The 21,242-nt window shown below is 31.2% G+C and overlaps 1 protein-coding gene across 1 annotated transcript in view; it reads left to right on the top strand.

Annotated features, from left to right (window-relative positions):
• The window catches only part of LOC143193248 (uncharacterized), a 175,725-nt gene that overhangs the window by 89,207 nt on the left and 65,276 nt on the right, over positions 1-21,242 (top strand). The window contains exon 2 of the mRNA XM_076399329.1: positions 14,294-14,502. Within this exon, the coding sequence (XP_076255444.1) occupies positions 14,294-14,502 (209 nt within the window). The remainder of the gene's footprint in view (positions 1-14,293; positions 14,503-21,242) is intronic.

The raw sequence follows: 21,242 nt of genomic DNA, 5'->3' as shown, positions 1-21,242 counted from the left end.
TAGAAAAACTTGGGATATCCTCATAGCAGCGTACAAGTCCACCATTTTCAGACGAGTGATCATCCTGAAAGCAACAACTAGCCAACCCGACAGCCGATAGAACTGAAATGATATCCGTTTTGTTTCGGGACGTGTTTTGAAAAGTGTACGCGCAATTCAATAAATTTACTTTCGGTTCATTGTAACGCTGCTAACGGGGTTTCCGTCAGTTTAGGTCCGTTGTTTGGATTGCGAAACGCCGAATACTTCATTCGACGACCGGTTGGCTCGTCAAATAGAAAATGTTATTACATTTCGGCAAAATGCGCTGCTAATATTTGCATTCGCACGACGCGTCGTCTCTCGGCACCGGATGTGATCGTATTTCGAAACTGTTATTCGATATCTGCAGTTATAAAATCCTTTTCTACATCTCGCTACTTATTGGAGCATATTGTTGGCTATCAGAACCGAAAACCCTGAACTTCTTTCTTCAGCATTTAAAGTAAACCTTTCTTAAAAGTAATTTGATCGAACGTTCATTTCTAGCATTTCTATATTTATTCAACTCCGTCCGATATTCGGTGAGTTTTTACCATTTAATGAAACTTAAAGATAAATAGAAATTTTGTATTAACTTTCACATATAAAATACAGAAAATTAAAACTTTTACTCCAAAAATGCATATGGGGTAATCATTAAAAACACCCTATTTACATTATAGCGACTGCCAAGACCCTTTAGGCCACCACGCATTAACCTACATCAAAGTCTAAGGTTGGCAACGCTGGTTGATTAGTGCCATGGGATTCTCGGCTATAAAAGACCACCACGACGACGTCTCGCTCTCTTTTCGTTTTTCTACCCCCCTGTAATTGTACCCTTCCACAGTGCTACAGTACTTCCTTTACCTAATCTAATATCCTGACAGTTCTCCTGTTGACCACATGTATCAAATTAAATCTAAATAAACAAGTCTTTCTTCAACCAGTGTTTTCAGTTCTCGTGCGAATTCCTTCCACAAAATGGTAGTGTGTGTTCAGATAATCAATCGCATCGACAGCCACATATTCGGACCGACCAGGCGAACATTCCTACAATATGTTTGTTTACGGTATGCCTGTCCAAAACATGTTGGGTCTTGGAAAAATTACTGTTTCTGCTTGTAGCTTCTTGTTGAGTTTATGAAATATATTAATCCAATTGATCTTACAATTTCTCATCCACAAATGTTCAAACCCATGCAAAGCAAAAATGATTGGGCAGCATTATAGTAAACCATTCTTAAAAGTAATTTGAACGAACGTTCACTTCTAAAACTACTATTTTAATTCAACCCCCTTCCATATTCGCTGAGTTTTAACCATTTAAAGAAACTTAAAAATAAATAGAAATTTGTATTAACTTACATCTGTAAAATACAGCAAATCAAACTAGACGAATAATATTACTAACATAAAATTATTACAGTATCCGCGTCATTGATTTTAGGTTATTACACGATTATGACAGCGTTCACAATTGATTTCCCTGTTATCTGAAGGGTTTTCATCTGCTTTAAGTGGCGTTACGAATGGAATATCTGAAAATAAACGTCGAGATGATTCCTACCTGTTTTTACCTTCAATGTCGCTTTATATCACATTTCATGTCAACCATTCGCCTCTTCTTTCCGTTAAATAAAATATTATTTTAAAGCCGGTTAATAGTTTTTGTTTTCTAAACACTGTCACATTTTATAACTGGTGCAGTCCGTAGGATTTCGTGGATATTATAAGACTATAATTTTATGTTTTCTTCTTTTTCAGTTCATTTTATTAGTTCTTTCTGGTTAATCAAATTAATAATCAAGAAAAAAGTTTTAGATTAGTTATCATTAGATTGGTAATCGTTCTGCAATTATTCGTCGAATTAATTCCCTGGTATAGTTAAGTAGTTAACTAGGATCGGGCTGATATATTACAATTGAAGCTCTAAAGTCACAAGAGATGGATGGAAAACGCTCAAGATTCCCTAGCCACAAACTATTCCAAGAAAGAAACATTTAAAATTTGAGAAACTCTCATAATATGTGGATTCGCGACACATGCATCATAATTTAAGGTGTACCGCCACCAAAGGCGAACTGAAGTCGCTGTGAATTAACATAGTTTTTTGTAATATAAAAACATGCTTGCAAATCAAAATGAACGGCCACCAAAGGCGCATTATAGTAACTCAGTTTCTTAGCCATATGCTGCTGGATGCTGGAGTAACTACATCTTCGAAAATTATTCTGTAAATGGACGACATGGAAATTTGTGTAGAAACAGTTCTACTTTGAAGATCTAATAGGTTAATTGGACGACGAAGGTTTAGACAATTTTCATAACATTATTTTAAGAACTATAAGTAGTTCAGATGAGACAATGACCACGTCTATTCTTGTAGCCTTTTCTTTATTACTCATATTTCTTATACGACTAGTACTGCACTGGCTACTAAGTGCATTGTAATCTAATGGGTTTCATCTAAAAATAGACGACAGAATGATTTCTAACTCCTTTTAATCTCAGTGTCGATTTGTATAGCCGTTCAACCATTCTTCTTCCCGTTAAAATATAATTGTTTAAGGAAATAAGAGTTTCTGTATTATGCTTTTAGGTTCTGTACGGTACTGATAAATTATCAAATAATTACGTGTTTTCATAATCGATATGTAATTGTGAAATTTCGAAATATCAATGTAAATACCTGCTAAAGAACCTAATATAACTCTAAATTCGATGGGTTTTGCATTTCCTGATATAAAATAACAGCTTTTAAATTAGCAAATTTTGGTCAATTTTAATGGCAATCATAAAGGACTTCCTGAATAGTGAAAAGCTTCGACAACACAGAATGATAAACATCACTAAACGAAAATCCAGCTCCAATTTTCAGAGATACAACTATAATGATGAATACTAGAATAGAAAGTTGAGAGCAAATAAAATCGATCCTGGAGTATATGTTCATCGAGCCAGGTAGAATTTTCAAGAAATACTGCAGACATCAAGGAAACATGTATATTCAATTCAACTAATTGCAAGTCTAAAACTAAAAATTAATCATTAATTAAAAATTAATCATTCAACACTAAAAATTATCCAAGCACTTGGTTACCCCCAACCTTTTTTAACAAAGAAGCTAGGTATCTTAAGTGCTAAAGATGACATCTACACAAAAAGTGTAGGATACCTTAAATATTTCATTAAGGAAGGTAATCTAAAATTGGAATTGGTAATTTTGTAAATCTAAAGACAAATCACACCGCTAGGGTTGGATCTGCAGTAATTATTTCAAAAAATGTTAAAAATTATAACAAATCTTTGGATAAGGTAGCATGCAACATCTCTCATATATATTATTTGTCATTCATATCACATTTGTTATCACTAACAAACGAATGGATAAATTGGAATGGATTCGGGGTAGATCTAGAAGAATATATTAACCTGCATGTTATGCTTCAAACAATTGAACAACTAATTCGAATTACAATCTGAACCAAAGCAAAATTGTTTGCAATTGTTTTACAAAAAAGTAGCACGAAGTAATATCCCAGTACTAAAGAACAAAACACTACCGATAAGGTCAACAGAAATAAGATATCTTGTTGAAACAAAGTGCACAGAAAAAACAACAACAAAACAGAGCATCAGCTGAAAAAACTATGCTAAATACACGTGGTTGAAAACTCAAGTAGAAAATTCGTGTATTTGAATTCAAGACACACGTGAGTTAAATCGACCATAATACGAAAATTCGACAATTTGAGCGTTTTTTAGTAGATGAGTACTTAGTAAATACTTAACAACCATGCTGATGGATGTGATAAGTAACCTAATATGAATATAAATGCAGATCAGAAAATCAAAGAAAATTTGACCATCAAATGCGGAAGAATTTTACTACCCGAAGGGCAGCAGGCTACGATCTAATAAAAATATATGAAATGGCATAATGAAACTTGCACATCTATTGAACGCTATCCTGCGATTGTATAGACTATTCAAAGTTTTTTTAGTAATGTGTCATGGATATTTGTGACGTCGAAACATTGCAATGTTGCCGCATCAACATTTATTATCAAAAGACTTAAAACTACAATTAAGAACATAGATGTAATAGTTTGTAGGTTAGATTTGTTTTCTAGGTAGAGATTCTAGGCCCATTTTTTTATGTAGTGGTATCCTCCCGGAGGCCGAATCCACCTAATTAACAATTACATACCTGAGAAACGTATTTTACTTTCTTTCTAGAGCATATTTACCTTTTTGCGTTTAGTTCTTGTTTCCTTCGATGGTGTGTTTACTTGTCAAGTCATCTTGGTATCACGTTATATTTAATTTCTTCTTTTACGGTCTGTGTACACAATTCTTCATAATATTAATCACTGAATTCTGTCTAATACAGTTACCATATCGACAAAACAGTTAGTATTCATTCTCGTCGCATACTAATGCTCATGTTTAATTTTGAATAATTACAATCATATATGTGCACACAAATCTTTCACGCCCAACAATTGAATTTTCTACAGTTATATTCAATTAATTATGTGCGTACCTTTAGTTGTTTCAGCTTTCATCACTCTGTCTCAGGAATTTCCAGCATTGCACAACATTATCACATATCCCGGAAATTCCCTTCAGTCATTTTCACTTTCCGAATCACTGTCCAATTCAATCCATTTATAAATTACTTCCTTTATATGTCTTATCGAGTTCATCCAAACTGAGGGTGTTATGGTTGACAATGCTTCCTTTCACATATCCAAACAGTTTTTGATGGAATATCTTTCTCGACCAGCAATATATATCGAATTAACTAATAATAAATAAAATGATCAAGAAAACCTAATCGAATGCTATTGTAACTTTTACCTTTCTCCATCAATGTTTGTTCTCTTTACTCTTTTTTTGTTACTGTCTTGCCAAGAGTCCCACAGTGAACCATTTTGAAATATTCAAGTTTCATCAAGATGCACATATTCAAATAGTTTATCCTTGGTTTTATTTTATGCCTTTAAAAATTGAATTCTTTTTAAGGCAATGTGGGGAAGTTCCACTAAACCTCTCCGAGGGTTATCTTTACAAAATTTAAACCCTATGCCCTATAAAAGTGAATAAAAAGATGTCTTAGATCCCTCAAAAAGCTGCATATCCCTAACTCTTTTGTGTATACTTTTCAGACAAACAATTTTCTCTTAAATAATTTTATTAAATTATGTTAACGATAAAATAGTTTGTGTAGTTACTGTTGTTATACATTTCGTATATTTGGTCTCAAATAGAGCCAATATCAAGATGGTCAAGATTCGTCACTCACTTTGTATGTGGACTGATTTTCTTGGGTGAATCTAACACATTATTCTTAATATTGTAAGCCATGTTATTCACAGTACCCACACTAATATTTAGCGCATCAGAAACCCGCTAATTAACATTTTCAATAAAATTGAAGGGACTTATATTTTTTAATATCATCAATAATAACCTCTCTAACGGAAATTAAAGGCAAAAAGAAGAAGCTGAATATCTATTATTTTAGGAATTTCCAAACGAAATGATGTCATATATTACGGAGAAATTTAAAATTTATCAAAATAATCAAAGCGTTGAAATAACGTTTGTCGGTTTTTAATCTTTAGTAATAATAATTAATATTTTGAATAATTTTGCGGGCGTCTGACAACCGGTCGCCGTCCGTTTATCAGACGTATGCAAAATTCTTTATTGCAGTAGTGTTTTAATTAGTTTTATCTCTTACCTAAAATTATTGTGGCTGTATAATTAACTGTAGTTTTCAGATGCTATAATGTTAAAGTAAATTATATTTGATAACATTTTTGTTCAATTATTTTATTTAGATTAAAATTTTCTTGTATGTCAAAGTCAAACTGAACTAAAACTCAGAGTTGATGCGGCAACATTGCAATATTTCGGCGTCACAAATATCCATGACGCACTACTAAAAAAACTTTGAATAAACTATAGTTGTGCCTATGTAGTAACCGGATAAAACAAGTAAATTGCCCAACAATAAAAGATCACATTGTTCAGGATCGTTACTACCAATCATCTCAAAATTGTTAGAGACTGAATTTAGAGATTGAAGGCAAGCAGTTCAACTCGGCCCACCAATTTGTATTTAAAAATAAACACCGGACAGTTAAAGGAAATGTTCTGAATATACACGTTCCCCTTAATATTTTCTTACACTTCTCGTCTATTCCGAAATGGTAAAATTGGCACATCAGTGAAATTAATTAACACAAAAAAATTAGATGTAATTTAAGATGTCATACAAGTTTAACTATGAAAAAATAAAAAAGTCCTGTAAATTTAATCGATAAAGTGATTCATATATTTATCAAGGCAACAATATACCGACGATAAATTAAAACGAATCGTTCCTATCTGCAGCGGTTGATTTACTTAAGCCGATAAAAGCCTCGTTACTTCCGAATTACGGTGGAGGTTAAATAAAATTTAATTTCCAGCTAAGGTAATGTATGTGTTAACGGCTGAAACCGAAACCAAGTTCGCTTTAATCATGTGCTCGCAGTTGCGCCCGCTTTGTCTCATACCGACTGAATTTGATTGCAGATGGAGGCCGTACACTTAATACGTCCCACCTCTTATAATTGTCCATCGTTTTAATCCAATTTCTATAAATTAAAATGCATTCTGTTGCATTCTATCTTGTTTTGTCATCAGCTACTGTGTTGGTTACCAATTTGTTTAAGTTTTTTATACATTTTCAGTAACAAATCTCGTTGTTTTGTGGCAACACTACGAAATTAATTAAATTTTCGATATTTTCGCCCTATGTATTCTGTAATTATGTACTGGTTCTCTGATAATAGACGAACATCACTACGATGTAAACTTTCAGCTTCCTTCAAGACATCAATCATCAAAGAACTACAGAAACCTTTTGTATAAGACCTTATTACTAACGAAAAATTACTTTTTATCACCCAAGACTATTTTTACTAGGGAGTTAATAAGAGTTATTAAAATTGTTAAATGTTAATTTAATGTAAATAATTATTTTCAAAATTGGTGAAGAGCCTTGAATGAAACTGATAACATATAAATAATTAGAACTTTGAATTATTCGTGTTGTCATACGCATACTTCGAAATAAATTAATACATAAGCAATATATGAAATAATAAAATTAATATTCATAGTCAAAATCTGCTCTACACTGCTGACATTCCAACAAAAAAAGAGACACTTCTTAGAACCTTTTCTGACGACACAATTATTATGGCAAAAGATATAGGCCCTGCCTAGGGCAATAGTAAAAGTGCAAGTGGCAGTCAACAAAATCTACAAATGGACGAATGATTGGAAAATTCAACTTAATAGCTCCAAATCTGTCCACGTTAATTTTGTATTGAGGCGAAATAATAAAAACTTAATTATAAAAAAAATTAAAAACTAAATGGATGCCCGATTCCTCAAGCAGAATCAGCTAAATACCTTGGAATCCATCTTGACGGTATATTAAATTGGAAGCATCACGTTAGACAAAAAATAAAACAATTATACTGGTTAGTAGTAAGATACTCTCAAATTGATCTATAATACAATTATAAAGAATATTTGGACCTATGGGGTGCAAATATGGGGTTGCACTAAAAATTCAAATCGACTTGTCATATAACGCTGTCAAAACAAGGTAGAAAAAATCAATTTTTCACATTTTTAGGCCCTAATAAATTAGCGAAAAAACCCATTTTAGGATTATCGTGCTTTAGACATTTTTTTCTTATCAGCTTCTATCTTAAACTCTACAATTCTAATGGACTTGTAATGTAATTTACACAGATATGTTCTTCAGACATTAGAAGACCTTGGAACAACATAGTCGATATGACTACATAACATGATATACATAATCATATACAGTAATAATATTAAAATTGTAAAATATTATAATACATGTTATAATATACTGAAACTGTAAATTAATCAACAACTCTCCAAGCCAGACTGAAAACCTTCCTTTGCGGTGAATCATGTTCTCTTCCGTGTTTCCATCCAAACTACGTTAATAGAAATATTCGTACGCATCCATTTATTACATTCTTTAATTCGTTCACTTCATATACTGCCCGACTTATTTCCAAACTTTGTTTTTGATCTATCTCATTTCACCTTATATTTACCATATCTTCGTTATTATTAGCTTATTTTCATTCTGCTTCTCCGTTTTTTACAGCAGTTAATTTTAATTCAGATAAATTATATTATATATTGATATTCAAGCAGGCAGCTAAGATGTTAAAGAAGACTTTCACAACAAAAAATTGAGCTAGCTCTAATTTTAAGTAGACTGGAAGGATAACAGCACATGAGGCTAAATATAGAGAGACACCATATCAATCAGAACTTGAACAACACAATGGATCATTGTTCTCTTGATAGATTGCCAAAGCGCAAATAAGGAAAACGAAATTAATATCCAACCCACTGTACTAAAAATTAATATGTTTCGATTATTCACAACAATACCCATTGGGCAAGATTACATATTTTATTAACCTTTTAAAAAACATTTCCATTTGCCATTTCGCAAACTAGAGGTTAATGCCACGAAACCTCCTGATTTGGATGAACGTTAAAAGGCAAAGCTTTTTGTCCAACAATAAAATAATAAATGAGCTAAGAATAATATTAATAAATGAGCTTCAAAATAGCAACTGCTTATAAAACAAAAATATATATTACCTCATGTAATTGAAGTACCCTTTAACATAATTTATTATTAAGTACTTTTAACGACTACCGAAACTCTGAATCAAGAATGTGATTGAAGGCAAACTGATTATGTGAAAAATTAAGTCTATAGGTTATCTTCTCTGTACTAGTAATTATAGGTAACATAAATCAATTCTTTATTTTCATCCGTAAAACTTGTATGTTTAAATATAAAATTATATTTCCTTCCCTCACGGAACAAAGATTTTTCCATTTATTTTTTTCTTATTTATAGAAGTAAAATAATAAAAGCTAATTTATTGTATACAATAACAGTATAAATAGGCATATACATGAAAATCTACCATATATTTAACTATGCTAATTTTATGAATATATGAAGTGGACATCAGAACAAGATCCAGACCTAGCCATTTAACTAGTTGAATAAATAGATCAGATTAAGTTATTGTCAAATAATTATAGTGAGATAATGTTTATATACATAAATTTGGAGACCTCCATTGATAGCGATTAAGAAAAATGAAGCATAATCAGTTGAAACTTAAATTTCTGATGATGCTGATGAGCGTTTATTAAAAACATTTTTATCAGTTCTTCTTTATAGCGGTTATATAAAGTAATGGTTTGAAACTCTGAGCTAACCTCCTACGTCTTTCCCAAGCAGATCGTGTCTGTATTAATAGAGCTTTCACAAAAAAAAATCCACCGTTCTTTTCAGCCGGTTTTAATTCTTGTTCTTTTTTTTCACAAAACTGCCCATAAAAAACAAATTACACTTTTCATGGCTTTCGTTTTAGTGCCACTTAAAACCTTCCACTTCTTTATTTTCTCCTTTTTTTCGTTTTCCACCGAAGAGAATATAAATTTGAAACACGTCGTAGGGAACGCTGGAGGTGACAAGGCTTTTATAATTTCGTGCGTTGCGGTTTCAACAAAATGGAAACTTAATAATAATTTCATTAAAACATGTTTTGGGAAATGTTTTCCGTTGCCTGTTAATGATCTATTGCGTTGACAGTTAATATTTTGTAAGACATTGTTTCGAACGAGGTAATATAAATGATTGCGTGTCGTTCAAAACAATTACGAAGCTTGGTGATGACTATTTATAGATAATTGATTGAAATCCATTCTGGTTTTAATAATCGTCGGAGGTATAATGTTTATAACCGAAAATACTAGGTATATTTTAATTAAAAAAGGAACTCAAGGACATACATTATATTATAAAAAACCTAATAACATAATTTTTCAAGTTAATTTCGAGACATTCGATCAGGTTGCTTCTACAAGTTCATTGATTTATTTATCTTGTTATTATTTGAAATTTCATTACCCAATATTTATTAATCACTCACTACTCGGTCTAGCATCTAACTACATAAAGTTTTCCCATAATTGGTGAGTTCCTGCTGTGTCTTTCAATGTCTCCTAAGATTTTTGTCAGTTTTCTAATATAATTGATCTATTACCAAACCATATGGTTTTTGAATTAATTGAAATTTAACTCAGTGAAATAATTCACTTTAAGAGAATTTCTGAAAGATTATATTTTTTCGGAGATATACCCGTTTTATCATAAACTCGTTTTTCTCGAAGCAGCTTCTCTCTAGACAGTTGATATGATATCTAAGCTCTACAGATCCAATTTACTTAAAATTTGGCGTTGTCCTTCTCACAAACTAGGAAAACCTGAATATAAGACATCATCTCAACCATCTCAAAGTGTAGTCATTTTCAAAAAAAAATCAGTTCGATTTTATATGTCGCTATTTAGATGCAAGATTACTAAATATATCCGAGAATAATTCCAAATTTTGAAAAATTCACTTAAGGGCATGCTCTTAAGAGGATAGGCTTGGAAAATATGAAATAATTTATTTAAAACAGACATATAGATTACGTTACCTTCAACCTTTCTAAACATATAAGAACACCGGTAAAAATTTCATGGTAAACTAACATTTAGTTGAAAGGTTACAGTAGCTTTAGTGAAACAACAAGAATGCGCCGACTAACAAGTTGGTGAAAATATTGACGAAATAGAACGAATTGTGTTTTGAATCTTTTTCATAGAAACCATAAAACCTGACGTGAAATCAATTGAAACTGTCCTACTTGTTCCATAATTTTCTATAATGTAAAAAGTATTCATTTTCAAAACATTGTATAAGTTCACACTCTTCTATCTGTAGAAAGCAACGAAGGATAAGAATACATCCAGGGGAATATATCTTAAAAAACTTGTTTCAGAATTGTTTTAAGTCAAAATGAGTTCAGTTAATTGAGCGATCTTAAAAGATAAGATCAGTTATGAAATATGAGGTATTTCAAACAAAACAATTTAATTTACATAAATACTGTTTTAAAGTATAGAAAATAATTGGCGTCCTTTTAAGACAACTGTGTTTTAATATGAATGAAATAATTTCAGTATAAACATTGTTTTAGTTAGTGTTAAATAATATATGTATATATACGCTATCAAGATATTCAATGTATTACCTGCCGTAATTTGTAATTTTGTTTTAGAACTAGACAATACGTTCCCTCTCATTTTATTTTAGTTAAACGGAGACACAATATTGTCTGATAGGTTCGAAGATGTAACCGAACTAGCCTGTGAAAGTCGCCCGGTTGTTAAACGTGTTCTTCAAAACAATTGTGAAAAAAGGTTATAAATCGGCAAAGGTTGATTTAACGTTTTGCTTGTTTTGATAAATTTCAAATCGCTGCTTATTGTTACTTTAATTAAAAATGCCGATGCCAGACAGATTGCCTCTCTAATCAGTTGCTTCGAACAGGAACTAAATAATAGAGGCTTCCTTTTGTCATAAAATTTGTAAAGAGGTAAACATTTTTACTCTTAAGTATTAAGTTGCTGCAGTTTTTATTGAAAATATGTTTAGCGTGTTGCAATTGCACTGAATAATAGTATGGGCATGGTCATTACACCGAAAAAAAATTGTCCTCATAAGAGGCGGGTAACGAATCAAGAACAGCTGGATGTTAACTCGATCAAAGATTAAATATGTTTAAATGTACAAAAACAGTAAGTAATTTTTTCAATACAAACATAATTTAATACAATTATTTCAGAGGAAACTGTTAGTTTCAAAAGTATGGAAGAGGCCTAGAAGAGGAATGGAACTTTAAGGCATTGCTTTTAAAATAATGCAATTCTAAAAAGCATATAATAAAATCAAGAGTAACTTATTTATTCAATTAATGTATTTAGATAAGACGTAGGTATTTCAAAATGGGGCCAACATAATGGTCACTCATGCCAAGATGATAATAAAATTTGTCTTAAGATAACAAAAGTTGATGGAAAAAGGTAAAGGTTGCAATAACAATTAGTTAGGTTTTCTTAGTCATAACTTTTATTAACAATTAATTGCAGATGCTGGTAACAGGAATGGTTAATAACACCTTCGGTTTTTCATCCAAACTCTATGAGACACAAGATGTAATTGACAAAAGATGAAACTGTAAACAATTGTTAGATAGATTTTAAATTAAGAGCTAGTTATTCACTTGAATTAAACATTCTGAATATGCGATTATGACTCAATGCTAACAATTTCCATGACGAGGTAATGTGAGTGGAAACAGCTAAAGGCGAGTATGTAATTGATATACGATTACTGTAGGAAGTTATAATGTACAGTATGAACGATTTATGTTCATAGATAAATATGTAATTGTTCAGAATTATACATGAGCATGATGTAAGAATATATAAAGAGAAGATGAATACTACCTGTTTTCTAGATATGGTATATACGTTAGGGAGAATTCAGTAATTAATTTTATCAAGGATGGTGTACGCAGGTAGTAACAAAAGAAACAAAAAAATACAGTGATATCAAAATGACTTGACAAGGAAATACACCATTAGGAGAAACAAGATCTAAACATGAAAATAAATATGCTCTTTAATAAAAGTAAAATACATTATTTGGATATAGAATTGTTATTTACCAGGGGATACCATTTACATAAAGCAACCCTCCTAGAACTCTAGCTCATGAGTATGAGGAAAAGGTTGCAATATAAATATAATGAAACAACTCTAACCTATAAATTTTTGTGGCTATATATTTAACTGTAGTTTAAATTATTCGATAAGATATGCATTAGATGTACAGTAATGCTAAAATAAATTATATTTTATAACATTTTTGTTTCATTATTTTAGTTAGACTAGAATTATATATATATAAAAGACAAAAATAATCTAAAACTCCGAGTTGATTCGGCAACATTGCGACGTTATAAATTTAGAGGTATATTCAAAACTTCTTTGGATAGACTATGTATAGGTTACATCGCGTCAATTTTACTGTACTGGCTACGGACTGCATGTTAATCTGGGACCCATAAGTTTTAGGTCTGGATGACTTAAAGACTGAGATGGGTTTGATTTGGTTTCTAATAGATAAAAACGCCTAGTATCATTTTTTATCACCCTTCAACGAGTCTCTTTCCATCAGTCATCTATCCATAAAATAAAATACTATTTTATGGTAAAATAAAAGTTTTTAAAAGTTTAAGTAGAGTTCGGGAAATAGTATCGTATTTGAAGCTGTAAGGTCAGAAAAGGTGGATATAAGATGCTCAAAAACACCTAGCCAGGAATTATTAAAATTAAGAAACATTTCAACAGACTCTGTACAACCTGTGAATCTTTTTACTTTATAAAAAGTGTAAATAGCCGGCTTGGTGGCGCAGTGGTAAAGGCGATTGGGCGGTCCTCCTACTGTTACGATAGTCCCGATGGTCGTAAATTTATATTTGGGATTATTTAAAATTTGTAATTGTTCTAGGCAAGAGTGTAAAATCCGACAAGGAAAATGTTCCCAGTCACGCCAGTAACCAGGCTGGGTAAGACCGGATGTCTTCTGGGATTATTTCTAACGTTGGTCACTCGCCAGTCTGTAGGTTTAATGCTGAGGACCATGGTTCGGAGCCAACGTTAATCTTTAGGTCAAGTCCGGATAAACTCATAGTTGGTAAAAGGAGACTTTAAAATATATAAAACAAAGTGTAAATATATTTTATTTTATTTTATTTACGTCCCTTCAAATATTGGCAAATGCTATGTTACCCTTTAATTGTTTCTATTTTTGTAGTACAAAATACATAATATTTTTTTATATGTAATTTTTGAGCTACGTACGCACAATAAACTCTACAATCGTATAAATATGTTAAGAATGCAAGGAGAACATTCCTTTTCCTCACATAAGAACTAGATAAAATAAAAAATCTTAATATTTCAAACGTTTGAATTGAAAATGTATTTGTTCACATACAAAGTTAAGCCAACTTACAGTTAAGTCTCTGAAAATGTGTCATTTTACTAAAAAAGTACATAATTTTGACCCTTTGTACAACTATATCCTTCCCAGCAGATCCTTTATTCATAAGATTACAAAATTGCACCGCAAACGACGCATTTATCAAAGCAAAAATATTCACTGTCGTCCTTTGAATGTGCTTTCCTTTCGAAAAATAACGAACAATAAACATTCTCGGTCTTTTCCAGATGCATTATGTCTGAAGAACGTCGCCCTCTTCATAGAACCCGACGTCGTGCAATACAAAGACAAATCGACCCTGAGATGCACCTACGACCTCGAAGACGACGTCCTCTATTCGGTGAAATGGTACAGAGGCAGCCGGGAATTCTACAGATATATACCGGCGGAGCAACCCAGCATAAAGTTCTTTCCCATTCCAGGCGTAACAGCAGACGTAAGTGCCCCGCTTGAACGTCCTTATTAATGGTGGGAATACAATTTGGCGTCAGTTTAAAAGTCGTCTTTTTACGGCAAAACGGTTAAAGTCGGCGCACTATTATGCAAATAGCAATGGAATTCATTGAAGCTATTACTATAATTCTTGTCTCTTTAATTAACAACATAGATTTATAGGTTCATCTGGGCCATAAATTATAGCATATAGCGTAAAATTAAACTAAAAACGAATGATTTGCATACCTTTAAAGAAGCTACAGTCTTTTTAAAAGGATAAGGCTATTTTAATACCTCAGTTACCTAATACGAGGGTCAAGCCACAATTATTGATATTTTGTTTTTTTTGATAGATTGTTTTTTAGATATTGTTAAATCATCACTTTAAAATAGTTGAAACCAGATCCAACTATTGGGATATGACGCAACAACATCACCATAAGTTTCTAAAATAATTGATCGACAGCATATTTATTAAAATTAAACAATAGATATAATTATTATCGAAATTAAGAGCTAAGCATTTCTTGGCTAGCGACTCTACATTGTGGGAGATTCAGTAACACTAATTGAAAAACTGCTATTTTATCTAGAGAAAAGATATCGAATCTATACATATAATTATGAAGATCGTCTTTCACGATAATACGATTAACCGTCCCTTGGAAATATTATCAAAATAAAACTTAAAAACTATTCTTCAATTCATTCTCTGGTCCAAAATTTTTCTTTCGCAAAAGTTTTTTGAAATCCCCGAAAAATGGACAATAAACAGAAACATTTTGAAATGATACACTTTGTTAAATCTTTTAAGTAGTGAACATTATTTTTACTTAACTACCAAACAGCATGAGACAATGCTATCAGTAATTGAAAACTAGGCACTTATCACTACAGTACAGTACACTTCAATACATAACTACACAAACTCGCAAGGCCCGGTTTTCTTGATTCTACGTCTTTGTTCAGTTTTATCTTTCTCACAGCTCTTCGTCGTTAATATGAGAGTGGAAACATTCCCTTTGTCTTATAGCAAATGTCTTGATTTTCTCTATGACTGTTGGAATCTGAAGGTCTTATGTGTTCCCATAATGCTAGGTAGGTCCACAATGATTCTCAGAGATTTAGTTTGAATCAATATACACTTACAAATGTTTCTTACAAGCAACCAATATATTTTTATACTTTATATAGTTTTACAATATAGTTTTTTAGCATTTCTTTCACGTCGTACTGTGTGCATTTTGTTAGGAGATGATTTAGGAGACAAACCAACTTAAGACTTTTTCAGATACACACAATATTGATTTCGTTTTCGATAATATAATTTTGTACAATAGCAAAATCTTTTTGAATGTCAATAACTTCTATAAAGCAATATTTTCAAGGTTAAGCATTGTATCGAATAGAGATTTTCATTTATACCATTCTAAGACATAATGGTTGAACTGGAAAACCCTTAGAAGAAAATATAGCGATGGATAAAGTTACTAAACTAAAATCAATATCAAATGATAAGTTTCATTGAAGCAGAACATTTTACGTTACAGTTAAATTATAACAAATCTTTGTTCTAAACATCAGGTTTACATATACAAGGCCAAATCTTAAACATCTCAAACAATAGAGAAAAGCAACGATCCTCTTTAACACAATTTAGGGTGTTCAAATTCAAAATACCCACATAATCTGCGTCGAATGTTTTGGCTAGATGGAGATAGAGTTTCTATATATGATGAGTATTCCTACAACATACGTCACCAACAACAATCTATTGTTTGAGAATTGTACCAGCTATGGATTAATGATGAGAAGAAAGATTTAAATATTTAATATGTTATATTTGGTTAAGAAAATATGAACAGTAAATGAGCTTTATTATTATGATATTCAAACTTTTTAAAATATAGTCTCAATAATGGTTTTAACAAGTATTAGTCTAACAACTAGTGTTACCAATAGTCATTTTGAAGTAATATATTGTTATATACAGAAAAAAATTATTTAATATTTTCATATTATCATTATAATAAAAAATATATACAGTAAAATAATATTACATTTAGAGACTGCATTATTTTTTTATTCAACTGGGTTTTAGTATGTTTCTATGTTGGTAAACGCGTATTTATGATACAATTAAAAGCGACGAAAATACAAAAGATTATTGAAACAAATATTATTAAATTGCAGTACTATTTGCAATATTTTTACTATTATTGAATATTGTTAAGCAACAAATGTAAATATCTCACATTTCCAAATATATATTAAAATAACACTCAATATGCATGAAAATTTCGAATTATAAATATCTGATAGATAACATTGGGCAGGTATGGCTCGTCTTTAAGATAACATTCTCTTTCGCCATTCCAGTGAAACTATTTCCATTTTCTGGAAAACGTTAAACGAAATAGAAAAGCGTCTGCGACGTTTTGCCGCGTGGAGCACAGGTAGAACTGTAGAAAGGACAACCCATTAACTCTGCGATCGAGTTTGCTTAACTCTTAGACAGATACGGGAACTTAGAAAAGACCGTCGACAGACAAACTAAAAAAGTAACGCGATAAGCTTTAATTAATGCGACTGTAAATTTGCATGATAAAAAGTGCTAATATTTCATGGCAAAGAAGTTTTACAAGGAATATAATAGGTAGCAATATTATGAACACCTTTATTTCTCATCTGTACGATTTGAAATATCCTCTCCAGTAAGAGTATTTTTACAACTCCCACTATGAGCTAAGAGAATAGGCTCAAAAAATCGATAAACCACTGTAGGCCAATTTAGGATGTTAATATACTTTAATATACTTTAATGGGGAATACTGAGAGAAGTGATTACTATATGTTTCTTAATGTAAAAAGATATAGTATAATTAATTTATCATAGAGCTACGGATGAAAGCTGGAATGACAAATTTCTGGTCATTTCTGGTGTTATGGTATGAGAAGGTTCTACACTATTATTGAAGCCAACAAACAATGTTAATAACAAGATAGAATCTTGGTGACAGGAGCTTAGAAGTATTGAACAAATTTTAATAAATTTATTAGAATTAGCAACTATTTATGAGACAAGAAGATACAAAATGCAGAGACATTTACAAATTATGAGAATTATTAAAATTAACATAACCTCCCTATTTGAAAAAGGCATTATATAATAATAGGCATCAACGATAGTTTTATAAAGTGTATACCTAATTAATGTAAGGAAATAGAAATAAATGTTAAATATTATCTTGAAAAATAATCTGTTTTTCCTTGTTCAAAGCTAACTTATTTGTACAAATTTCAAACACCAATTAAGTATAAGAGTATGGTATGTACCGTCTGGATCATTACTCATTAAGAGCGTTTATGTTAAAGTCACTGTAGAACATAACCTCTTATATTTCTAAATGAAAAATTAATCCAAGGGAATTTTACAGTCCGAGTCACAAGTGGTAATCAGATGAGACAAAATCTGTATACATTCCCGGATTCCTATGCACCACAACTTATTTGGCACACTGTTATCTTAGGTATCATTCTTATCATTACGTAACATGTCCATTAAGCGTTTGTGTTAAAGTCACATTAAGAATATAACTTTTTATATTTCTAAATGAAAAATTAATCCAAGGGAAATTTACAGTCCGAGTCACAAGTGGTAATCAGATGGGACAAAATATGTTTCTAATTCCAAATCACACATAGGTATCATTCCTATCATTACGTAACATCTATATGTCTCTAATCCCAAGTCCAACAAAAAAAATTACTCTATTTCCTTTTCGATTTCAGCAACAGCAGGGTTTCTCGCAATCTTGGACTTGTATTCTATATCTGATGGGTATTTATTTAACATAGGTTTCATTTATCATAAGTCATTATTGTCTCCATTTGTACATCCGTTGATAGGGGCAAGGTTTTTGGAAATTATAATATTCTCTAAGAGTGTAGCTGGCTGTATGTCCACCATGTTGGTATAAAATTATGTTATGTTAGTATGTTAGTAAGTTTTTATACATAAATTAGACCTGTTTCACTTTAATGTACTATATGGTTAGCTGTAAATGTTTACATATTTAGTAATGTAGATAGAGTAGAACTTAGTCTACATTGTATTATGTAGTTAATTGTATATAGTCAAATGGCAACAAATATGTTAAATACTGTGACTATTTTAAAATTTAAAGCTAATTGAAGTTCAATTGTGATTAGCCAAGGCGTTTATGAATGGAAGACAATAACACCAGATTACTAATTATTTACTCTAACAAATAGAAACAAAAAGGCTCTAATAGCGTTTCCATTTGTTAGCTATCGAAGCAGTATAGATAGGAAAACACACATATACAGTTTTTAATTTTTTATAGTATAAGATTTTTATTTACGTTATTATACTGAAATTTCTAATAAAGGATTACTTAAATATATACTAAAATCGTTAGGGGAAACGTATCTGTATTGTCTTTATCACTTTCTCAGCCCCCAGAATGAATTTTAACAAATTAATGTAAATATAATAGCGAAAATATTCCTATGGCGCATCTAGTATTTTAGTTTTCTACTGAAGAAAGAAAAATATTATAAAATACATAAGAAATTAATAAATTATCGTGGTTTACAAGAAACACTAACGCATTGCAAATAGTATACTTATGTTCTATCGCTCTTGCGTCTTATTGTTAAGACTCTGTCATTAAATTTTGCTCTCCTCCTTATCTCATTTTATTAAAGTGTATTGAATGTGTTCTGATCAGTTTTGAATATTACAGAACCTAATTTAAAATAAAAACTACCTATTCTTACGACATAATTCAAATGTAATAGTGAATTATCTAGATTGAAACACCAGAGATAGTAAAACCGACAGAGTACGATACGATACGATACGATACGATACGATACGATACGATACGATACGATACGATACGATACGATACGATACGATACGATACGATACGATACGATACGATACGATACGATACGATACGATACGATACGATACGATACGATACGATACGATACGATACGATACGATACGATACGATACGATACGATACGATACGATACGATACGATACGATACGATACGATACGATACGATACGATACGATACGATACGATACGATACGATACGATACGATACGATACGATACGATACGATACGATACGATACGATACGATACGATACGATACGATACGATACGATACGATACGATACGATACGATACGATACGATACGATACGATACGATACGATACGATACGATACGATACGATACATATGATATGATATGATATGATATGATATGATATGATATGATATGATATGATATGATGATATGATATGATATGATGATATGATATGATGATATGATATGATGATATGATATGATATGATATTATTTATTCAAGTACCATTTCCGTTACTACTACCATACTACTGATGATATGATGATATGATGATATGATGATATGATGATATGATGATATGATGATATGATGATATGATGATATGATGATATGATGATATGATGATATGATGATATGATGATATGATGATATGATGATATGATGATATGATGATATGATGATATGATGATATGATGATATGATGATATGATGATATGATGATATGATGATAAGATGATATGATGATATGATGATATGATGATATGATGATATGATGATATGACGATATGACGATATGACGATATGACGATATGATGATATGATGATATGATGATATGATGATATGATGATATGATGATATGATGATATGATGATATGATGATATGATGATATGATGATATGATGATATGATGATATGATGATATGATGATATGATATGATGATATGATATGATGGTATTATATGACATATAGTTTGTTTTATAAAGATTCGGTTAATATTAAAGTAGTATGGTAGTAGTAACGGAAATGGTATTTGAATAAATTAATAATGTATTATATTCACTCAACATGTTTCATAACATAAATGAATATCATAAGAAGACAGATCGACATTAGATTGGCAATCGTTCCACCGTTACTCCGAGGATACTTTACATATTTTAATATAAATGAAATTTACCAAAGGTGAATTCGAGGTGCTCAAAATGATCTAGACATGAATTATTAGAATTTGGAAGCACTCACGGTTCGTTGATTTCTAGCAAAGCTTCAACCGCAGTTCAGGGTGTAAGGCTAAAGGTCGATTGCATTAGCTTTGTTGTTCTTTGTTGGTTTTGGAGACACCAGATCTTAGACAACCATTCCGTACAAGCTATTGCATGAAAATTTGATTAAATACTTCAGAAGATCATTAGAAAATCATTATTACAACAAATAGACAGACATAAATACAGTCGATACTCATAATTGATTTTTAACTGAAAGTTATCCAAACGAGATACATCCCTTAGGTCGGTTGTTCAGCAGAGACCTATTACCTAGTGCGACTAATATCCACTGGATAATCTAGGATAAGGGTATATTATTCGATGACGTAGTACGACGAGTGATTTATTTATATTTTAAGGGATTCGTTTATATAATAGGGTTGCAATGGGTAAGCACAAAATATGTTCACATAAAGACTCCAAGAAGTCGCCACTACTCTTCATTAATATAGAATACACTCCATATAATGAAGAGGATTTGGTTTAAACCGTGACTTGTCATAACTCAAATGGTGGCTAGCAATAGGCAATAGTGGGTAATGTAATGATGTACAAAATTATGGTA

Source organism: Rhynchophorus ferrugineus, unplaced genomic scaffold (genome assembly GCF_030347505.1).
Source record: "Rhynchophorus ferrugineus isolate W39M unplaced genomic scaffold, kcgeb_rfMv2 rfM3, whole genome shotgun sequence".
Taxonomy (NCBI): Eukaryota; Metazoa; Arthropoda; class Insecta; order Coleoptera; family Curculionidae; genus Rhynchophorus; species Rhynchophorus ferrugineus.
This window is presented reverse-complemented; position numbering and strand designations above follow the sequence as displayed.